Source organism: Nipponia nippon, unplaced genomic scaffold, assembly GCF_047370975.1.
Source record: "Nipponia nippon isolate SJK-2023a ecotype South Korea unplaced genomic scaffold, ASM4737097v1 scaffold_43, whole genome shotgun sequence".
In the NCBI taxonomy this organism is placed as follows: domain Eukaryota; kingdom Metazoa; phylum Chordata; class Aves; order Pelecaniformes; family Threskiornithidae; genus Nipponia; species Nipponia nippon.
In genome coordinates this window covers 764,914-787,125 of record NW_028262362.1, presented here as the reverse complement: position 1 = coordinate 787,125, position 22,212 = coordinate 764,914, and the positions used below count along the sequence as shown (strand labels likewise).

The following is a 22,212-nucleotide window of genomic DNA, read 5'->3' as shown; positions in this document are numbered from 1 at the left end:
TGCCCTGGCCAATCGGGCAATTATTCATAGAGAAAGGGAAGGGAACGCAGCACGGAGAAGCCACCTCTGTTACAGCCGCTTCGTCAGCGCCGAGGCGCTTTGCTCCCTTCCCCAAACCGCTTCTCCCCCCATCTCAGGCCAACGGAAGACCGACTGGAAAGCTACGCTGCGAGGATCAGCAGGAGAAGCGGGAACTGGCGATGGGTCCCGCTCCAGCAACCTCCAGTTCGGACAAAGTCGAGGCGTAACAAGCAGCAAACGCCCGCAGGCGTTCTCCATCCGCGTACGCAAACACGCCTCTACATACACGCGTACGGCCGTATGCGTCCACACACACAGACCTGTTTTAAGGGCCCCAGCAAGTACGGCCAATCCTTTCTCCAGGGCAAATAAAACCCTCTGGCTGGAGCAAGCTTCTTAAATCCAATTTGCCACAACAAACAAAGGCGTGAAATACATAGTTACCCGTACGCAGCCATCGGCATTCCTTGCCGTTAATTTAAAAAGGAAAACAACACCTCGTGCCGGCAGACGAAAGAGAGGTCTCCCCATCCTGGAACGCGGGAGAAGTAGAGGAGTTCTGCGCGGAAGACGCTTCCTAAGGACCGCCGCCAGTATTAACGGGCCGGTAAGTCTCACGGGACGGGAAGCAAAAATTAATCCGGTTTCACCAAGGCTGAGGCCGTGGCGTGCCGCTATAAACTCTTCAGCGTTCCTCCGAAGGTAATGAAGACTTTAACGAGGTGCTGCCTACCTGTTCCCTGCTGGAGACTAGGAGGACGCCCAACAAAATGGGTTTTTTTCCTGCAGCACCTTCACCGATGCAGCGCTGCAAAAATTCCGTTTCCCAGCAGCCTGACATTCAATCCCGAGGTGTCAAGATCTGAGTTATCCTTTTCAAAGCAATCTCCGCGCTAACGCGTCTCTCCCCACCAGCCTTCCCTATGGCTGATCCCTTGCCTACAAAGTCGCTCGTGATTCGAGCAGATCATTTCTGGCTTTAATCTAGACTCCAGTGCAAACTAAATTAACTTCTCGGTGTCTCAAATGGGAAGCGCTGCGTCGGAGAACTCGCGTTTGAGGAGCTAAGGTCGTCGGATTTAGCAATATCTCGTAAGAAGGTATTTTCGGAGGCGTCCAAACGCTCTCGGCCAGGTTTGCCCGACAGCCGCACGGACAAAACCGCACCTTTTCCCATCCCGCCTCTCCTTCCGACACAGGCGCCAGCCCCCGACAGCCGCAAAAGCGGGGAATCGCAGCGGCAAAGAGAACAAAACCAACCGCGCTCTCGCCCGCAGCGGGCGAGCCGTCGGCGGGGCGCAGCGGGCGGCCCCGAGTCGTACGCCGAGAAATTCAGAGGTTCGGACCGCCGACGCGCCGGCATCTCCGCTCCGCGCCGGCCACGGGGGAAGGAAACCCCTGTGAGAAACCAGGGCTGGGAGCGGCCGGTGACGTACGTGTTCCGCAGCCGGGAAAGGAGAGGCCGAAAGCTGAGCTGGGCCAGCAGCGGTCAAGCCCATCACGGAGCGCGGGGGTCCGGACCCCCAGCCCTCTCCCACCGTCCTGCTTTTCCAAGGCTCTTTCGACCGCGCTCAGGCGGCCACGTTTTTAAATTCGATAAAGGAGGTTCAAAGATGCACCTAGATGTCACGTTTTATGCTTGAACTAATTACAGCTACTCGAGGACAAAACTCAAGGCAAAACCGTACGGGGAGTACCCCCGCGTGACCGCCACCGTACCCCGACCACGGAGACGCTCGATTCGAAGGCTTTGGACCGGGGCGGGGGGGGAAACAAGCGTCTCCTCGATAGCCGGGTACCCTCGGGACATCGGGGGGTTCATCCACGCTCCTCCGCGGAAAGGAAACCCCCCGAGCTGCAGGATCAGAGGCTTCTCTTTTTGCTAAGCTGGTGTTTTGACAATAGCTTTTTTTTTTTTTTTTTTTTACGAGACATTTGTCATTAACAAACTTTAGACAAGGTTAATGAAAGTTCTGTCACTTTAATGTCTAGCCTGCTTTAAATTACAGATGTCATCTGCCATGACTAAAGAAAGGGCACTGAGCAATAACACCATAAACTATCATCTCCAGGGACACACAGGTAATTGCATAGCTCATTAAAAAACTGTTTTAATTATTAATTGACCGTGTCAGAGTTGTCCTTTGAAGTCAGTTCCAATTTTTTTCCTTGCAAGCACGGTGATTCCAAGCTGACCTACACAACTTTCTCTACCACCTCCAAGAACCGGAGGGGAAGGCTTGGGACCCGGCTCGCGGCACGGCGACCGCGTCTCAACAGCCGGAGCGTGGCACGCGCTCAGACACGCCTACATCCCACGGGGAACGGTGTCAAACAAAAAGATTTGGGCGACGAAGGGAAAAAAAAACCATCGTAAACGTCGGCTGGCCGCCGAACCCGGAGAAAGAAAGAAAATCTGAGCGGCGGACAAGCCACAGAAAAAAACGCAGGAAGACTTTGGCCGGGCCCTCGCAAGCGACTTGCACAGCAACAACGACCAAAGACCGGGTTGGCAAACTGATACCGGAACTTCACACCGCTGGCTTAAACCTGTTCGCTTAAAAGAGAGTCTCTGCTCACGGCGCCGCCCTGGGAATTCCCCGCGACCCAACGGAACAAGGGGAGGTTTCCTGAAACGCGAGCACACGACCGCAGGCCCGCTGGGCGGTCGGCTCACGGGTCGTTCAAAGCTATCGGGAAATTAAGCACAGAGCGCCACCTCCGGAGAAAAAAACCGTCTTGCACAGAAGCTACCAAGTTAGGCACGTGTACAGCAAGAGAGCGAGGCACAGAGACGAGAGACCCTGCTGAGGCAGCGCATCCCGACTAATTCTGGAAGGGGAGAAACCTCAGGTAAAGGCGTGGGGCTTTGGGTTTTTCGCCTTCTTCCGTCTTGTTTTGTGTTAAACAGCCAAGTGCAGAAGCCCTCGAGAAAGCACGCCAGGGACCGAGCTCGCGAGTCTCAACCGTCGCTAGCGGGGCCTCCTCTCCTGCAGCACCTGAGCCCCTACGAGGTCCCTGTCCCAGAGGGAGAACCCAGGCGCAGCACGACGTACGGCCGCCTTGGGGAACGGACCACAGCCGCGCCGCCTACTCGCCCAGTCGCCCGCGCCTTACTTGATGTAGCCCAATGCCGAGCGCTGAACGAGACGAGGACTGGTACCCGGCTTTTCACGCCTGTCAAGTGGGGACAAAATAACCGAACACGCAGAAGAGCAACAAGAATTTGGAAAGAAAAATCATTTATCTTCAGTTAAAATAACCGCAACCGAGAAGAAACGCACATTAACCCTTCGCTGCACTACAATCCCCGCCGAGGGGCGCGTTAGCAGAGAAATCGAGCCTTTTGAAGATGGGAGTTTCGCCTCAGGAGGTTTTGGGGGTTATTCGTTTTGCAAATTTGGCACGCGTGGAGTAAAACGAACAGACGCAACGATTCCAAACGCCGTCCTGACAATGAAACGCCGTACCAGCTTTCGGTCTAAGCGACGGTTAATACTTGCCCTCCTCCAAATCACCGCCACGCTAGAGACGTTAGAAACGGGCAAAGAAGATCAAAGCACGAGCGCCCTATGGTTTCCTTCGTTGCCAAGTGCGAGACCGGGAGGAAAAAGAAGAAAGTTTCAGCTACTGCGGTTACGTCAGGAGTAAGAAAACGTCTCACCCGCGAGCGCTCGCTGTAACGACGCTCCCGAACTGAGGCTGCAGAAAAGGGGGTTCGCAACGCCAACGCCGGCAAGCTCCGCTCTCGCGCCCCCCGAACCTTACACCGCGCCAGAATACGCCGTTTCTCGGTAAGGTTTCTCTTTGGCGCCAGTTAATTTACAAGGAAGCAACGTCGCCCAGCTGCTTCTCCCACCTTTACCTTCTAAAGCGCCTCCGTTGCCCGTCGGGAACGCGACTCGTTTCTTTCTGCTGATGCCTTCTGGGCGCAACCAGCAAAACCACCCTTCCCCTTCTGGGTGCCTTAAAGCGTTTCGGCAATACGCCCCTGGAGCGAGCACTGAGATTACCCAAGAGCTCGGCCAGGTTTCTGGCTCTCCTGACTCTGTCTACCTCAGATACCCAACGCCAACGTCACCTTCCAGTCACCAGCTGCAGCAGCTGCCCCGCTGTCGGCGTCATCTCGCTGTAGGAAAAGAACAGGCAAAGACAAAGGAACACGAGGAGCTTGCTTTAAGGGGACAGACGTGTTCGTTATTTCAAGCGAAACCAGGCAGCGGAAATGGCTGCCCGCAGTCCAGACCGCTTGGCGCTGCGTTTGCCGGTCTCGTCAGCAGAGCAAACGCCAGGCGGCCTCGGGTACAACGGCGGCAGAGCCGCGCGGGGACGCCCGCTCCCGCCCCGCCCCCCTCCCGCTACGAAAGCCGCGCTCCCCCAGCAGCAAGGGCAAACGCGGGGACGCCACCCAGGAGGCACCAGCACAGCAGCGATTCCCAACAAAAAGGCATGCGAGCAGAATTCCCAAGTTCCGTAGGGGTATTAACGAGGCGTGCCACGTGCATAAACCGTGGCACGTAGATCTCAACACACCCGAAGTAGCCTAAAACCCCCCGTCTAAAGTGCCTTACAGGTACGTCTCCATAAAATCCACCGAACAAGCAAGCAGCTCGTCGGGGTGTTACGTGAACGGGAGGGTTTCGCGAAAGTAACGGTCGTATCTGAAAACGCCATACATCCCCCACCGGCACCCCGCTGCCCCGCGAGCTCCCTTTTACCCGGGTCTCGTTCAAGTTATCTGCCAACGTAATTGAATCCTTCTTCGAGAGTCTTTCGATTCCATTCTGGTTTGGGGACAATGCTGCTGAAATACATTTACCATCCATCTTGCTTAACGTGCCTAATCTAAATAGAAGACTCGAATCCAAGATTGTGTGTTTGATGGATAGCTCGCCTGCTTCTAACAGTACGCCTTAAACGCGTCCTGGTATTGCTCCCAGAAACCCTACAGAAAACCTGCAGTCACGGCGGTTTTAGCCTCTCCGAGCAAGCCAGCTATCACATATACTTATTACAGTACAGTACGATTAAAAATAGGTAAGGTTAAAGGAGCTGCCACGTCTAAGACAGGGATACGTGACCACGCTTAACAGACCCACAGCGTCTTGCGAGACTTTCGGGAATTTCAGGCTGCAGAACCAACCCCGGTGCTCCCAGGTCACCCGCTCGCTACCGGCCGTCCTTCTCATCAGCGTGAAGGACCTTCAGCAGGTCCCCGGCATCGAGGTTTGCTGGGCTGGCCTAGCCAACTTGGGGGGGGGGGGGAAGGAAAAAGCTGCATTCTCCGTTTACTTCTCAAATCGGGCAAATACAAATGTACCTCCCACATCCGCCTTGCAACAAAACACAGCGTCCCTCAAAGAAAAGCCACCAAGGGCCACCGAGAGCGCAGAGCCAAGGTACGTCGGGCCGCCATAGGCAGCCTGAGCCCTAGCAGGGTACGGAGCCGTGCGCTGTGGGCAAAGGCAGGGAGGGCCGGGGCAGCCTCGTGCCTTTCCCGGGAAAGGAAGGCAAGCCGTTTATCCCCGTCCCTCTGAGCCGCAACCACAACCGCGTTCCGTACCGCCGGGGCGCGGCAAAGGCCCGGCAAGGAGCCCGCGCCCCTGGGACGGCCGAAGGCTCCCCTCTACGAGGGCGAGCGGAGCGACGCCGAGCGGCAAGGGTCCTCGCGCCGGCGGGCCTCGGAACCCGCCGGGCAACCGTTCCCAGGGGAAGGAGAAACGAAGCAAGGATGAAGAGACGAAAACGTTTTTACTTCTGGGAACAAAGGGGAGACGGCTCTCCTCTCCCATCCCCCTACGAGCTCATCCTCGCTTCCACAGTACAGGGAGGAAGAATCTACCAGGGCCAATGTCAAACACGTCAATTTTGCAGCTTCTCCCCGGTCAATGAAATAGTTAATTATAGTTTTTCTACGGGTTTAATTCCGATAGAAGAGTCAACCGCTTCATTTAATAATTCAGTTGAAACACATCCACACGAGAAGACGCTAATTTCTCATTCAGTTTTCAAATTGAATCAATGTAAAGGCTGCCAGTAATGCAGCAGCAGAAATGCAGAACCCCCCGCGACTGACAGTAAACCAAAGTTGGTCGGTCTTTATAAATCGACCGTTGTCTCGGAGCCTGCGAAAGAAATCAATGCACAGCACCGCCTAGAAACTATTAACCTATCTGCGCTAGGCTGCAATCATTGAGCGCAATTAGACACACGATTCAGAGAATTCATCAAAACGAACGAAAATAAAGGCATTTTCCATTTAATTCTCGTTCCTTTTCAGAAGTACGTCGCCTTCGCCGCAGCCTCGCTTTTCACCGCTTCTTCGCCGCCTTCAGGGCCGTTATCAGCGAAGGGATTACAAAGCAGCGCGAGTTCAGCGGCGCGTGCCGAAACGCAGCTCCCTGCGAAACGCCGAGCCCACCGAAACGCCGAGTCAACCGCTGCCTCCTGCCCCAGCCCCGCGATTTCGAAACGCGGCTTCCGGAGTTGGACGTCGGGAACCGCGTGGACGCGCGCCAGCAAGCGGCCGACATACCCCCGACTTAAAACGAGAACGGGCACGTCAAGATTCACGGCTGTTGTCGGCCGTTCCCTGGGCACGTCCATCAGAAGAGCCTTAGGAATCCAGCCCGGACACAAACCCGGATCAAGATACGGTTCGCAAAGCCTTTCTCAGACATAGCCACCAGCCTGCCTGCTGTTCTGAAACAAATCAACGTGGCAGCTCGGCTCGGGCTTCTCGTGCCCGCCAAGTCATAACTCATCCAGCTCGTTGCCGACCTCCTCCCACCCGTCCACCTTCTGCGGCCACCGGCCGGTCCCCAGGGAACCAAGCCCTAGGTCGCTTGCCTGGGCAGCCTTCAGCACGGACGCTTCCTCTCGCCAGCAACTGCTTCGCCTCTGCGCTTCCCGGGCTTTGGAAAAATACCCAGAAGCAGCTCTTTGGACGCCTTGAAAACCAGCCTCGTCGCAGCCCCGGCATTAGCACGCTGGCAAGACTGCTGAACTCAAGAAGGGAGGCGGAGGAGAGGATTTGAAGATCGTTTGTCGATCGGTGCTCAAGCCGCGGCTGCCAGGGCGGCGACACGGCTCCAGCGGCTGTGCCGGGCCCGTCGCCTCCGGCAGCCCGCCGCCCGTGCCTCGGGTTCAGCCGCCGCTGGTCGCGGCGCCTTACCCCCGCGCCGCAGGTCTAAGCCGGCTCCTGAACGCGTTCTCGATCCAGAGGGCGCAACCGTGAATTCCACTACCTTCGGACTGTCTCCTTAAAAGCTAGTCATTGCATCATTCGAAAGCACTGTCACCTTTTTGGACACAAGCAGGAGCCAAGTTAAAAGGAAAAGTCACTGCTTCCCAGTTCGTATTTCGGTTTTTTCCCCCCTCCGTCTTCAATCGGAAACGCTCAAGGCAAGATTACAAACGGCAGAGCCCAGAGAGGAACGCACCTCAGTGCCGCCTTCTGCCACCGCAGCCCCGTGTCCGCAGCCACCCCCGGAGGTGGCAACCAGAGGTTCGCTCGCAGCCTCGGATCCTCCCGTCGGAGCGACGCACCAGGGCCCAACGGCTCCGGGGTAGGAGCCGGCCACCTAAGGGCGTAAAGACAGAGGGCACTTGCGGTGCCAGCGCTCCTCTTCCCCTAAACCCGCTTCCTTTTATAGCAAAGGCAGGCGTTGACGGCCAACGCGGTTTTCAGCGGATCAGCCAAACACGGGCCTGCAGTGACCTCGGTCGTCAGCTCCCCGGGGGGGCAGAGGGCTGGCTGGGGGGCGAGGGACCGCTGCTGCAGTCACGCACCAGCGGCAGACGCGAGGGTGCCCTGCTTCAAAGGGTGTTTTTCTGCCACCTTTGTCATTTCCCTCAGCCGCGGTGCGCCTGCGAAGGACTCCCAAAGCGGACCCACGCCCCCGCAGCGAGCGGAAAACGTTTTCCGGCCGCGGGACCCTCTCCGGCAGCCACGGGGAGAACCATCCAACTCCCCTGCAGAAAGCGTCGGGCACCGTAAGCTCAGGAAGCCGCCTTGCAAAGTCACCGCCGGCGGGAGTCTCAAACAAACTGAGGCAGCGCACATCGCCGACGGAACGACGGCAGAGCAGAAAAAGCCTAGCAGACCGACTGCTATTTTTCTTCCGAAGGCACGCGTTTCTTAAGGCTAAGCATGAGACGAGATGCTCCGATAACAACACTTTTCCTCGTAGCCTCTTTTTTAAGTCCGTCTCCAGAGGGAAAACCCTTGTTTGTTAAAACCTAACACACGTGAAAAGCCGTAACAAAGCAAATAAAGCAGCGAAGGTTTAAGTTGCAGGCAGGACTTTACGGTTTAGGGATCGCAGAAATCCGTACTTACGCATCTCTCGTAGCGCTACCGACCGCAAGAGGAAAACGACGCTTAAGCTCTTTAGAGGCGAGAGGACAGGGAAACTGCTTCAGAGAGAAAGGGAATGCTGAAGCAGACGCTCCACAAGCGGGTCAGGCCCCGCATTTTATTCCCAGCAAAAACCCTAAGGGATAAAAGGGCAAGGGGACGCCGTTCCCGCGAGCACCACCCCAGAACTCCGCCAGAAGCGCCCTCAGCCTCAGGGTTTTTCACGGAGGCCAGCTCGCCCTGCCCTGGCCGCTGGCCGGCCGGCTCTGAACCGGACGGACTCTTGCCTTTCCGCTTCCCCCGCGAGCCGCTGCGAGGGGCGAGCCCCGGCGTCGCCCCCGTGCCACGGCCACGCGGAGGGCCTGCAGAACGGGCCTGCAGCTGCCCGCCACGCGCACCCGCTAGCTTACCCCCACGGCCACCAGCACGCACGCATGCTCAAGCTGCGCAAAGGTCTTACCGGTACTATAAGGGATTGCATTAAAAAAATTCGTGAAATGGGCAGACAATCGTACTTTTTCTACGCGGCTTCACCGCTTTAAGCACCGGCAAACGGAGATAACGCTCGAGCAGCACTAACTTTCCGTACGCGGTTCTCTTTTGACCACCTCGGCTTGCTACGGGCTCGATGTTTAGGAAACGGTCGAGCTCAAAGGCAGCGCAACGCAACACAAGCACCGGCTCAAGTTCCGCTCCTGCAGCTCAGCGGCAGCGTACCTCGGCCCTTCCCAGCCTTCCCCGCGCTGGCTCGGGTCGCCTCCGACGCACCCGCGGCGCCTGGGACGGGAAGGAGACCTTCCCGTTGGAGGCCTGTCCTTCACGCTGCTAGCCGTGCTTGTTTGACAAGCGCCGAACTCCCAACAGCGCGTCTTGACCGACAGCTCTGGAAAGGATCAGGAGAACGTCCGTCAAACCGCTAAGCCCCTTTCCGTGCTCCTGACACCAACGGACGCGCTTGCTTCAGGGAAGCGGCCCGAGGAAGGCGACGCAGCCCGACAGCCGACGCCGGCTGCCAGAGGGAAGCCGGAGCTTTAACGTGGCTCCGTAGCCGCGGTTCTGCAGACCGAGATTAGGAGACAAAGCAAGCGCGGTCGCACGCGTACCAGCTCCCAGACAAACACGCTCCAGCCCCGTCTCCTTTCCCTCTATTTCGTCTTGTTCCATCTACTAAGGCTCGGGGTTGTTTCCCTTCTTTTGATAAGCATTTTTAATATCGCCTTCCAGCCCCCGTTCCCCTCCTTTGCCATCCCGTTGTGAGGTCGCGACGCGTTTGTGACAAAGTTCCCGCGGCAACAGACCGACGACATCAACCTAAGAGGAGGACTTCTCTGCAAAGCGGGAGGAGCGGGCTGCTCCTCCAACAGCTCTCTTCGGTAATAGCTCTGGGAACAGAGCACATTACTGGCAAAGTAAATTGCTTTCTGTAGAAACGTTCGCTTTTTTTGAAGTTTGCCCCCGTGCGAAAGTCTCTAAGTCAGAACCTTAACATCATTTTAATGTACCGCTCTGTATTTAATAATCTTCGGCTTCAGACGCTCGTCTGTTACCATGGGAATGACAGCCGCGCAGATACGGGATTACGGCTATCAAGCAGAAGGAGAAAAGAAATTATGAATAAGCCTAGTTACGTTCGATAATTAGCAACCGTGTGAAAAAACTCAAAATCCTGAATTTAGACTGATGCATTTATCTCCGTGTCGGAATACGACGACGAGGGCGTTGCTGCTCAAAAACGGGATTCCACCACATCGCGCAAGCATTTCTGACGAAACGGGTCCTACTCGGAAGGGTAATTTAGCTCGCCCCCGATCCCGATTTTCCCTCCTCCTCCTTAACAGACCTCCCCAGGCGCCTGGCTTCTCGCGAGCGAGGCCCCTTTTCGCAGGCGCGCCGCGGCGGGCGGCGGCAAGGCGGGCACCGGCGCTCCTCGGCGCCCGAGCTGGAGAGGCCGTCACCGCCGCAAGGAGCCGCTCCTGCGCGTTTGGACCAGCCGGCCCAGCTTAGGCCACGAGCCGCAGTTCACGGCCGTGAATTACAGCTTTCAGTATTTTCTTTTTTAAAAAAACGGAAAAAGCGTTCTGCTTTTAACTGGAATTAGTTACAGCGCCGCCAAGTAAGCGACCTCGAACGGCACCCGCAACCAAATCCTGCGTTATTTAGCTAGAGCCTTGGACAAAAAGATAGCGAGAGCACCTGGCACCCGCTGCAAGATGCTGGCATTTTCCTGTAAGGCGCCCAAGCCTGGCAGGGGGAGGATATTCACCGCTGCGTTCAGGTGGCTGACGGCGATCGCGCCTCCGTTAAAACGCGGCACCCTCCCCGGTAACTAGCTCACGTCAGGGAAGCGGGTCAAACAGGACGCTCGTCGAGCTTCAGCGTTTTCCGTCATCGCGGAGGCTCTTTAACTGAAGGAGTCAGGTGCTCGGAAGCGGAGTTGCAAAACCAATTCGTCTACGCGGCCGCAGCCCGTGCAATGAGAAGCGAGGCTGCGAGAGGGAGCCGTGGGGGCTGCTCCTTCCTCCCGTTGATGTCTGGTGCGAGGCCCTCCCAGCGACAGGCAGGGCGCACGGAGCCCCGCAACCCCAGAAGCTCCAGGGAGCCGACTGCCCTCCTCCGGCTTCGCTGGGGAAGGCCAGGTTTTGCGCCCGTGCCGCAAGACGTCGCGTTCTTCAAGCACGGAAACGACGCGTCCTTTGCCAGCCCGCGTTCTTTATTCACTCGAGATCCTTCCCTCTTTGCATATCTGTTGCTATTAAAATTCCCCTCCCAGCACACAACTCCCTCTGCTAGCTTTTCTTGCTTATTAGATAAGACAAAAAGTATTCGGAGAACCTCATCAGAGAGATCTTATTTTCTCCAGGCGCTCCTCTGAATTTAATTCTAGATTAAGCATTATTAAAAAAAAAAAAAAAAAAAAACAAACAAAACAAAAAACCCAAAAACAACCACAAACAACAAACCAAAACCACACCTTCCTGCCTCCTACCTCATGCTCCCTTTCAAAACAAAACTGGAGAACGCTCCCAGGCAAGGAATCAAGCTGCACTGAAAAAGCACTCTTTGAAGAGCAACGCTCTTAAACGTACCACGGAAAACGGAAACGAAAGTCACCACGCGGGACAGGCTATAGGGGTTTTCGCTGTAGGGCTGGGAGAGGAGGTGTTTGAGTCCTCCTTTCCTCACCCAAACGGGAGAAGCCCAGGAAAACTCAAAGAGCCGTTGAAGCGGTTTTTTTCGCAGTTGTTTTAAACGGCGGGGGGCCGCCCGCGGTTACGGGCACCGCGCAGGCGAGCGCGAAGGCTGCTGCCCGCCCCGCCGGGCCACGGACACCCCCGGCGCCCCGGAGCTGGGTGCCTCCCAGCACCCCAGGCTGTGCCCCCCCCCTTGCTGTCGGCACGCTACGCCTCGCCCGCTCCAGCGTTTCTACGCTTACTAACGAAGCGCCTCTCGGCCGACAACGGCCTTACGATTTCCCGCGTCCGCCCTCGGGAGCTGTCCGATGCACGCCACCGTCATTCGAATTGCGCGTCTGAACGTACTCGCTTACCTAAAGAAAACAGGGAAAACGTAAAATTAGTACAAACGTAGCAACTCGGACGCCAAACCCTGGAGACGGACAAGCTTCGTTCTGCGCGTTTACGCCGCCATCTGAAAAGGCGGGGAACGCGGCCCCCGGCTCCACGCTGCACCTCCGGAGAAACGAGAAGCGCGAGCCCTAGCGCTCGACGCCGCCCGGTGGGACTCCACGCCGCGCCGCCGGGCATCGCTCCCGGCGAGCCGGCGCGGGCGCCCCTTCGCTCGGGGCTCGGCCAGCGCCAGCCACCGCTCGCGCTCTGCTGCGACCGCGAGAGGACCTGCAGCTTCTCCGCGGTAGGACAGGGCGCCTTTTAAGGAGAGGAGGGCGCGGCAAGCGACGGCGGTCCGGAGGGCGACAGGTTTTTGCGGCAGGTGTCGACAGCCCTTTTTCTGCTTCTCCAGTTCCGCAAATTGGGAAGCAGACACCGAGTTAAAGCCTTGACCGAGCCTGTGCAGCCAAGGTAAGCCCCTGAAGAAGAAGGGCGGTGAATAAATACCGAAACAACCTCTGAGGCCTTTTTATTTATACCTACGCACATATTAGCATAGGGATTTGATGAATACTACTTCTCAAATCACTCCTACGATGTTAACGCTCTGGAGCATTAACTTCTCTGTGCCTGAAGGAAACGGGTCAATTTTAATTCTTCAAACAATTCTTGCCGGCACAATAACTCATTCTTCAAGCTACAGACAGCGAGCTGTGCTCCCGCGGCAGGGCTCCCAGGACGCTTCGGGCTCTGGGACGCCGATCGGCAGGAAGGCGGCAGCAGCAAGGAGAGGCCACGCTCCCCCTCCCCAAGAGGGGCCACCAGAGGAGGTCTCGCCGCCTTAGCGGCCGGCAGAAAAATCCACTGCAAACCCAAAATAAAGGAATTACAGTTACGGGAACTCGTGAATAAGGACGTTGGGGGGGGGGGGGGGGAAAGCAGAGACATTTAAATACGCGCCTTTGCCAGCACATCTTTTCGTTACTCGCGGTCACCTCTAAAAGCCCGTTTCCACGACTGGCGACACCGAAACCCTCCTCCCGCCACGGGGACTCTGACAACCAGTAACGAACCCTTCGAAAGGCTCCCAGAGGAAGCCTCGGGTGTCCTCGGTGCCTGAAAACCTCTCAGCCCCGCATCCATTAGAAAAGCTCATTCGACCTTTCGCCAAGAGGAGAATTTTGGCAGGTACCTTGAGGTCGGCGTTTCTCCTCTCGAGCCGTTCTTCTGGGGCTTTTTTGGTATTCTTTCTGCCAGCGCCAACGGACGGCGCAGCAAAGCGTGTCAGGCAGAGGAGCAGTTCCCATTGCTTAAACGTGACGAGCCGCGCGCGCAAAGAGACTAACAGAAATTCAAAATCAGCTGTCTGTTTGGCAAAAGCTTCCTTAAACGTAATACTTCAAAGGCTGCGCGCGTTTCAGCGGGCAAGAGGAGGACCGCAAGCAGGACCGTTTGAAAACCACCCAGAGGCGCGGCGAACCACGGTTACGCCAGAACCGAAGACGCCGCGTTCACTGAGGGCACGCGGGCGGTAAGGAAGGGCGCGCGTGCGCCCAGCACAAACTGCACCACGCGGAGGATATTTTCACTCTTCAAGTAATAAGAAGGCCGAAAACGTGCCTACGCAGGGGGCTACGCGTGGCGTTCTGGACGCTGCGGCAGAGGGTACAGCTCGTTAACGCTGCGGGGAAGACAGCCGCTGGGACGCCTCCTCCTCTCGCTTTCCTTCCACCAAAACCATCCTGGGGGTCAGCTTCAACCCTGCCTGCCTGGGGAACGCCCACCTTCACCGCAGAGTCCCCGGCTCTCCCTCACGGGGCTCGTGCCAGGCAGCGCCGGGACGCTACCGGCGCCTTCCCCGCTTCTCTGCTAGGCCTGCATCCCTCCTGGGTTGCCTCTTCAGTACAGGGAAAGCCTCAGTTGAGGAGGCTCCTCAAGTCCCTCATTGGTATGCTGCCAGCGCAAAAAGCATTACCGTTTTATCTGCTTCGTGGTAGCCCTCTTCGAGATGTACCCCCTAGGCATTCTTGTTGCCTGGCCTACACTTCAATGGGAAGGAGCCGAAGCAAAATCATCCTCACAGCATCAGAGTAAGAGCACACTGAAAGGAAAACAGATCTCATCTCCAGATATCCGTAAGCAACCAACCCCCAGCTGTCCTTGGAGCCAGGTAAAACAGGCGCTTCTGTGCATCCCGAAGGCGCGGCTGAAGAGGTAGCCCCAAGTCATTCTCTTCAGCAAAGCTCCCAAGTCGCAGCGGGTTTTTAAGCGGTAGAGAAAGGCTCGGCAAGGCTCCCGTGGACCCCCAGCAGAGCCCCCGCGCCTCCGAGCACGCAGCTTCCCCTCGCAGCCTCTGCTTCTCCGGGCGAAGGCAAGCGCCGGGCGGGACGGCCGGAAGCTTCGCCCGGCCCCGGGCGCGCAACAGGCCCCCTTCCACGCACCGGCACCGCCAGCCGCGTCGCCGGGAACCGAAACACCTACGTCAGCGTGGCGCGACGCCTTTTTCAAGGCGTAATTACATACTTAATGGTGGCGCATTAATACCGCCTCAGCCTGTAATTACCGCTTATTCATGTAAACCTAATCAAGGAAAACCGGCGTATTTGCATAAAAGTTGTAACGCGAAGTACGACGACGGCACTAACAAGACGCGGATAAGAACGCGTATCTGTGACAAACACTTTGTGTCAAGAAGAATAGAAAACGATTTTCTTTCCTGAAGATTATTTCAGGCCCATTTAACACAATCTGTACCACTCCGTTGATGTGCAGTATCTTACACACGTCAAGTCATATCTGGATAATGTTCCTGACTTCAAATAAAATTTCATTACTATATTTAGTTATAGAACGGTTGGAAACGGTTGCATTGTTAAACTTAATAAAAAGTGGAATTTGTGAAGTATTAGGCAATCCTCCGCGCCAATTTTTCTCCTCGCTCTTCCAGCGCTGCAGCGGTTCTATCCCACCCTCCTCGCGTTGCCGTTTACATTACGGCTTAATTTTCACCCATAAAACAAGCAATTAAGAATAAGTACGACTGCTTTGGAGTTCCTGAGGCCAAAGATAAAAATAAATTGGCTCTTATAAATTCGCTTTTTGCAACGGTAAAACAAAAAGCAGCGCTAATTATCAATAATTTGTCACCTCTAATTTAGGCAGACGCGCGGATGGGCACGCATCTGGGTCCTTCCAAGCCCCGCGTCAGGAGGCAGGTAGGCGTGCAGAAAGCCGTCTGCCGTGCAGTCAAAGCGAACCCCAGCAGAAGGGCTGAACTTCACGTGGCTTGGCCGCCCTTTGCTCGGAGATACAGGCAACACCCACTCGATCCTCGGGTTCACGCGACTTCGGAGGCCCTGGAGTTAACGCCCTTAATTGCAATCTTCCGCGGAAGAAAACGATGCTCTACGAATAGCGAGGTGAGGAGAGCAGAGCCCTCCTCCTGCAAGGTCAGCAGGGACCAGGGGCTGCTTGACCCTCGCCTGCTCCTGCACCATCGTCTCTTTGAGCAGCAAGAAGTGCTCAAGCGCTGGAATTCCCGAGGGCGACACTATGGAAATCGTTTCGAGCCCTTCGGGCAAGGAAATCCAGAAATACACGTTCTTGGGAGGGCTCCGAGTCCCTGCGCTTTCTCGGTGCCGGGCGCGCTGCCCGCCTCCGCAAAGCCGGGGACCGGCGCTCCCCGCTCCCGCAAGCCGGGTGTAACAGGCCCGTCGCGGTCACCGACCCCTGCTCAGCCTTACGACAGCGGAAAATGGTACAGAAGCGCTCGTACGCCACCGTTTCCTAACTTCCCTTTACCCGCTCAGCTGCAGGGAAAGAAACAACGTAAGGGAAAAGGTAAAAGCAGTAAATTAGCGCTGGAAGCTAAGCCCAATTTCCTCTGCAGTTATGGCAAAGCCTCCTATTTGGCAGAACCGCGAGTGATTTACAGATGATCCCCCCCCCCCAAAAGCAGTTAGGGGGTCCTTGGGTTTAAAAGGCCGATTATATACATTATTCCATATGGAAAGCATCCTCCGTTTCTCACTTCTTAAATGTTATTTCCTTTCCAATTACAACCTCTGCACACCTTGGCTCGCCTTACCTAGTCCTCATCGAGTGCGGCTGCTTAGAAAACCGCGTTATCAAGGTAAACAGAGAGTTTCCGAGGAGGACGGATAAGAGACGGCCGAATGAGCTTGCTCTTTTGTATTCAGGTATGTCATTTTGAAATCTGTATTGTAAAGGCAGCAGCTGTACGTAACATCTGGGGAACTTCGCCGTCTCAGAGCGCTTCCAGGGCTAAGGGGAAACGTGGCAGCTTCCCCGACACGATTCCTCCGAGTTCAGCGGGCTTTATTTGTCTCCTTGACAACACGCAGCACGACTCGGTTACCAGGTTCCTCGGTAATTAAGAATTTCATTTCGAGCAAGAGGTCAAGGCAAGGGGGGTGCAATTGCTGCCCCCAGAAGGGTGAGCTAGCAGCTGCCCCCCAACCTCGGCCAGGCTGCCCTTCCTTCAGCTGCAACGAGGAGGAACACCGCCGCCGAGTTTCAGACAATCCGTAGGAGTACGTCTCCTGCAGCGAACTGCAGTTTAACGTTATCTATTGCTCCGCCTGCCATTCTGTTTCAGTGCCTGTAGCTCAGCCATCTCCTGCGAAGCGAGCCGAGCAGCTAGCGTGCAGCGTCCCCACAGAGCGACGCCGCTCCGAAGGGCTCGCGGCTCCGGAAAAGCGCTAAGTAGCGGCACAGAACAAAAAAAGTCCTTTCCAAAGCCTGCATCTTCGGTCAAGCCTCTGCCCGCTTCCTCGTGAAGCCCCGGGAATAAAGACGCGTAAAGGCCGCCCAGCCTTCTGCTCCTAGCGGCACTTACACCTCGCTCTTCTGCAGATTAAGCCCTTTACGCCATCTACGCTCCTCTCGCGCGCGCTTATTTTGCCCCTTGCCCATTACGAAACCGCGCGTGTAACCTAACCGTTAGTTCATCAGGGGAGAATTTACACGTGACGTACTAGTAATTAAACGACAGGAGAACCTGGCTAATTCACGCCAGTGATTCAGAGCCACTGCAGGCTAGCGCATTTTACAAGCGAGCGAACACGCAATAAAAAGCTTGCTCGTTTATTTTGACGAGCGTCACTTCACGTTAAAGCTACGCTTCACCACGCACGCCGGCCTGCGAGCACAACTCTGTTCCCAACACGGCACCTCATTAAGTCCTCGACTTAGCGAAACACTTGGCCACGTGCTCAACTTTAACCACGAGAGCCTGGAAAACACCGCGGGAACGCGTGGAGGACGGGACCTCCGTCGCCGAGGGGAGCCCGCAAGTTACCGCACGCAGCAAAGCCACCTTCTTTTCCATCCACGCACCCCGAACGGGCAACCTACGGGTAAGGTACTGCTCCCAGACTCGGAAGAAGGCGTCTCGGAGCTGCACCAGGACCGGCGAGCACGCTGCCTCTGCCTACGCTGGGAGGAGAGGCACGCACGCCCCATCCTTCCCAAGCGCAGCCGGCGCAAGCGCGAGGCCCGGGCTGCCCGGCGTCTCGCTCTGACTCCACCTGGGAAACACGTTTTGCGCTTCAAACGCTCACTCTTTTTTCCTCGTCCATCTGCCTTACTAGGCTCAAAACCAGACTCGAGACTACTGGAAACCCCCTCGGCGTACGTTGTTATTTCCCGGGGAACGAGCCTCGAGACTGAAACGCAAGAGTTCAATGGAAGCGGTCTGCTCCTCCTTGATTTACGAAACGTGCGTTCTGCTTTTCTTAGCCTTCTGCTTCTTAGCTCCGAGTTATTTAGGCTGCAACGGTTCATCTCGACGAACGACGCTGCTGGCTTGTTGGGGGACCGATGGCGGAGCAGCATCTGACTACCCGTTTCCAGAGGATGCGGCGTCGCAGCCAGGACTACGCGCTCGTCAAAGGCACCTTCAGCGCCCAGAAGAGACGGGCTCTGCAGCCCGCAGAAGGCTCGCGAGGTCACCTCCGAGGGGCACTCGGGCCGCGCGGGTTCCCACTTATCTGACGCTTAGAAATAACGGTCAGTGATTCATTTTCTTTTTTATTTATATACTTGCCTAAAAGTCTTCGGAGCTCCTCTCCGCCGGTGGAGGTTCCCCGCATTCGGATTCTGGGGACAATTTCCGAGCGCGCGTGGAGGAAGCGATAATCTAACTCCTGCAACCGCTCCCGACTCAGCCGCGGCCTGGTACCGCTCCGCGCCTCAGGATGCTCCTCCTCAGCCAAAACAAGGAGGGAACCCGCAGCCGAGAAACGCGCCCGCCACGATGCCAGCAGATGGGGGGGGGGAGGGGGGCGCGGCGCAGGCAGATTATTAAAGTTGACATGGAAACATTCTCAACGAGGCGGCCCGCATCCCCGTATTTTTGATTCTGTAGGTTAGGGGAGACTTCCCCGTTGCCAGAAACGGGCCTGCTGCCCCACACCAGCCCCGAAGGCGCAGGCTGCGCCGCGTCCCTTCGCATCGGGGCGCCGGCAGGCTGGCTGGGGAGCGCGAGCGAAGCGGCGGCTGCGCCTCCACCGCCGCGAGCCCTCGCACGCCAGACCTCCTCTTACACCTTAGGAGAGCTTCAAAAAGCCGATTCGGTTTCCACTGGAAAAAACCTCCTTCTACGCTCCTGCCTGAACAAATTGTGCCGCGTTCCATCAAGCGCTTTCATACCAATGTACTCGACAACTTCAGAGATCATTTAAAAAGAAATATGTTACAGGAGCCCTGCCAACCACAAAAAGGTCTTGTGACTCAAAAAGATCAAATCTGATAGAGAAAAAGAAAAAAAAAAAAAAACCCACTTAAAGCATTTTTACGCAAACCATTTGAAGTCAAAAGTTCAAAAATTAATATTTTTACACGCCTGCTCACAGGCAGATGCCCCGAGGTTATTCTCGCAGCCTCTCTCTCCGGCTATCTCCTCGCAACACTTTGCCTTCCTTGCAGTACGCATCCAGGCAATTAACTTCAAAATTCTGCTACAGGCATCAGCTGCTTTGAAAACAAACAAAACCGTTTTCAGAACCAGACAGGACTAAGGCAGGTAAGGAGAAGACAAGTTCGCAAACACGCTCAAAGGCAAACGTCCTCGCCACGCTGCCAATTACACCCTTTAATCCCCCGAGGAGGCCAGCACGCACGCCAGAAAGCGACCCGCCCGGGGCAGCGTGTTACCTTCGTCACGCCGCCCGCGGCTCCTCACTCAGCCCGGGTTCACGTACGCCCAGAAGGACGCGGCGACGTCAGCCGTAGGGAAATACGCCTGACCTTACGTTCACTTGTGGAAGCACCCGGGGCGGGGTGCGGAGACTGCAGAAGACGCCAAGGCGCAGGAGCTGGGCCAAGGAAGCCCGCCTGCTAGCCCACCGGCAGCAAGGGCGACGCGGGGCCAGGTCGGGCACCGCCGCCGGCACGGCAAACGCCCCGGCGGCCCCGGGGAGCGCTACGGGTACACGGAGGCCCTGAAGCACAGGCCTGGGGGATTTATTCCAGCACCGCAGCGATTTAAGTCGGGAAGCATCCACTGCGAGGCTTTTACCGAAAGCGGTAGTGCCACGGAAGTATTTTGACCAACGCGCTGTATGTCGACCGAGACGGCACCAGCTATTTTGGTTATACAAAATGCCACCGATGGGCTTTTAGAGTACGTTCCTTTAGGCTTTACGCCAGAGCCTTCGTCTACCATAAAACTCGCGACGTAAGGTTTAAGGCTGCTATAATTTTTACAGTCAAAGTTCACCGGTTGCTGTACGACCCCGTCCGAAATGAAGATCAACCCTAATGGTGAAAAAAAGCAGCCCTGCCAACAAGCTTCCAACGCCTGTATTTCGAGGCGGCAGCTTTGCGAACCCGAGCTTTCCCTCGCTAGCTACGACAGCTTCGGCTTACGGGTTCCCACCCGCCTGAAGCTGTTGTAATTCGCTCCGGCAGAAAACCACCCCCTTTGCAGCCTTTTCTCGCGCATTGAGCCCCGGGGCACCACGGGCCCCTCGGCTCTCTCTTTCCCTGCCGGCGACCCAAGCCCCGGGGAATCCCCGCCCGCGGCAAGTCCCGAGGAGCGCGACGCCGAGAAGCGCTCGGCTCAAGGGGGAAAGCAAGTGGCAGAAGGCTGGTCCAAGAAGGGACGGGGCTGAAAACCCTCCGTGTTCTTCCTGAGGTGAGGCTGCCTGCCAAGGCGAAATTACTTGGTCGTACTTGAGAGCTAAAGCCGATGCCCTTTCACATCGCAGATCCCAGGCTGCCCCGTTTTGCACCTTAGGTTTATACGGTACGTGGCAACGCTACGTCTTGCAAAATATTCGCAACTGCCTTCAAAGGGGTGAAATGAAGGCGGTCGCCAGAAGACTTAAGCCCGAGATCTGCCAGAGGAAAATTTAAAAAAAAAAAAAAAAAAAAAAAGATTAACCTTCCTCATCGGCAATTTAAGAATGCCAGTAACTGAAAAACCAACATCTCATTTCCTCATTTCCAGCCTTTAACCCAGGCGCAATAAAAATGCGCTGCTTTTACATCGTTTTTGTCGCTCTGTCCACCCAAAGCCGCCTTTCAGGTAGCAAGCCTGCAGCTAGGATCAAGAGCCGGCGCTTAACGTGCCCTTCATGAACCCTCAACTTCCTTCAGCACAAATCCATTGGAAACGTGGGAGGCGGAGGTTAGTTTCGGCAGGGTTTACCGCGCGTGCTGCTCTCACAGGATTTATCCTGCCGAGCACGAAGAGCGAGCGAGCCGCGGCCGGAGGCTGCCAGGTGCCGGCGGTAGCCCTTCCGCAGCCGCGACAGCCGGGGCTGAAAAGTTTTGTCTCGCTCCAGGCTTCCCATGAATTGCAAATCTTTGGGTTGCCACAGAAACTCCGCGGGCTGCCACGCCGCCATCGGGAAGCATCGCGGTCATCTTTTCCATCTTGTTGGCTTTGCATCAGAGCGCTTTCAGCTCCCCGTGGCATTGGCGCTCGGCAGAACGATTCCCCCCGCGCGGTTCTTCTTGTGCAGTGTCCAAGCCGCAGCGATTAATCATTCCCGCTTCCTCGGCTGACATATCGAGGTGGGGAAACGACATCCTAAATGAGCAGAGCTGATTACCTGGGAAAGCAATTCTTCAAGATAGCACGGCTAACTAATAGCTCCATCTGCTACAAAAACACATTCCTGAGCCCCAGAAGTAGCGTCGGGACACAGCGAACAATTTCCTTGCACCTGCCAAATTTGAAACGGCTTGTCACAAGTTGCCACAAATACGCGGGGAGCACTTGGCCATCTCTCTCCGCGCCGCCTCGGAAAGCGGGCGATCTCCATCCGAGGGGCTACAGCGGCTCGCGACAGGGAGGCCGGACTGAAAAAAGCAACCTGATATTATACATTCAAGGTTTTGCCAGAGCAATCCTCTGGTTTACCTGGCACGTCCCCGTTTGCAGGTTTAGCAAGCGCCTGTCCCCACGGGCGCGCCGGAGGGCTCCAGGCAGAGGACAAGGGACGGGAGCTTGCCGAGGTGCTGGGACACCCAGGTGGGACGCCGACGCGGCACGGACGGCGCAAGAAGCGCCGTGCCCATTAAGCCTCGCTACAAACGAAGCTGCCCCGTCGCTGTGGGATGCTCCAAGGAGCAGCGGCGGCGGCAAACCCTACCACCCTGAGTCAGCGACAGCCGCCCGAAAAACGCAGAGCAAACCCAATTGGGATAGGGAAAAAAAAAAAAACCAAAAAAAAAACCCAACTCAAACAACCAAAAAAGCCTGGCGACGCTCGTAGCCACGTCAGCAGGAGCCGGGCACCTCTCGCTCGCCGCGAGCCCACCCGCTGCCAGCAAACGGCGGCGCTGCCGCGGGCCGGCTGCGACGCGCAAGGAGGCCCCTGCCTGAAGCTGGGCCTTTGCTGGGCATCAAGTACCTGCTTTGTACAACACCCGTGAGCTCCTCATTAAAGTGCTTGCTTTGTAAAAAAAAGGGGGGGAAAGGGGGGGAAGGGGGGGAAAAGGGGGGAAAAAGGGGGCAAAAAAGGGGGAAAAAGGGGGCAAAAAAGGGGGAAAAAGGGGAAAAGGAAAGAAGAGGAAAGAAGAAGAGGAAAGAAGAAGAGGAAAGAAGAAGAGGAAAGAAGAAGAGGAAAGAAGAAGAGGAAAGAAGAAGAGGAAAGAAGAAGAGGAAAGAAGAGGAAAAAAGAAGAGGAAAAAAAACCCCGGAACAAAACTCCAGCGCCATATACTCACCACAGATAAACAGTCTCCTGCAATAAGTCACGCAGTACGTACGTTAGCCTTCCGTGGTCATTTAAA

General features: G+C 56.2%; 1 protein-coding gene across 8 annotated transcripts in view; it reads right to left on the bottom strand.

The window, feature by feature from the left end:
• The window catches only part of CADM1 (cell adhesion molecule 1), a 159,896-nt gene that overhangs the window by 107,831 nt on the left and 29,853 nt on the right, over nucleotides 1-22,212 (bottom strand). Inside the window, exon 1 of one of the 8 annotated variants that reach the window (XM_087778346.1) lies at nucleotides 11,848-11,911. The exons of the other annotated variants lie outside the window; for them this stretch is intronic. Within the exon in view, the coding sequence (XP_087634472.1) occupies nucleotides 11,848-11,896 (49 nt within the window). The 5' untranslated portion in view covers nucleotides 11,897-11,911. Of the gene's footprint in view, nucleotides 1-11,847; nucleotides 11,912-22,212 lie in introns of those variants that run through there. 8 annotated transcript variants of the gene reach the window in all.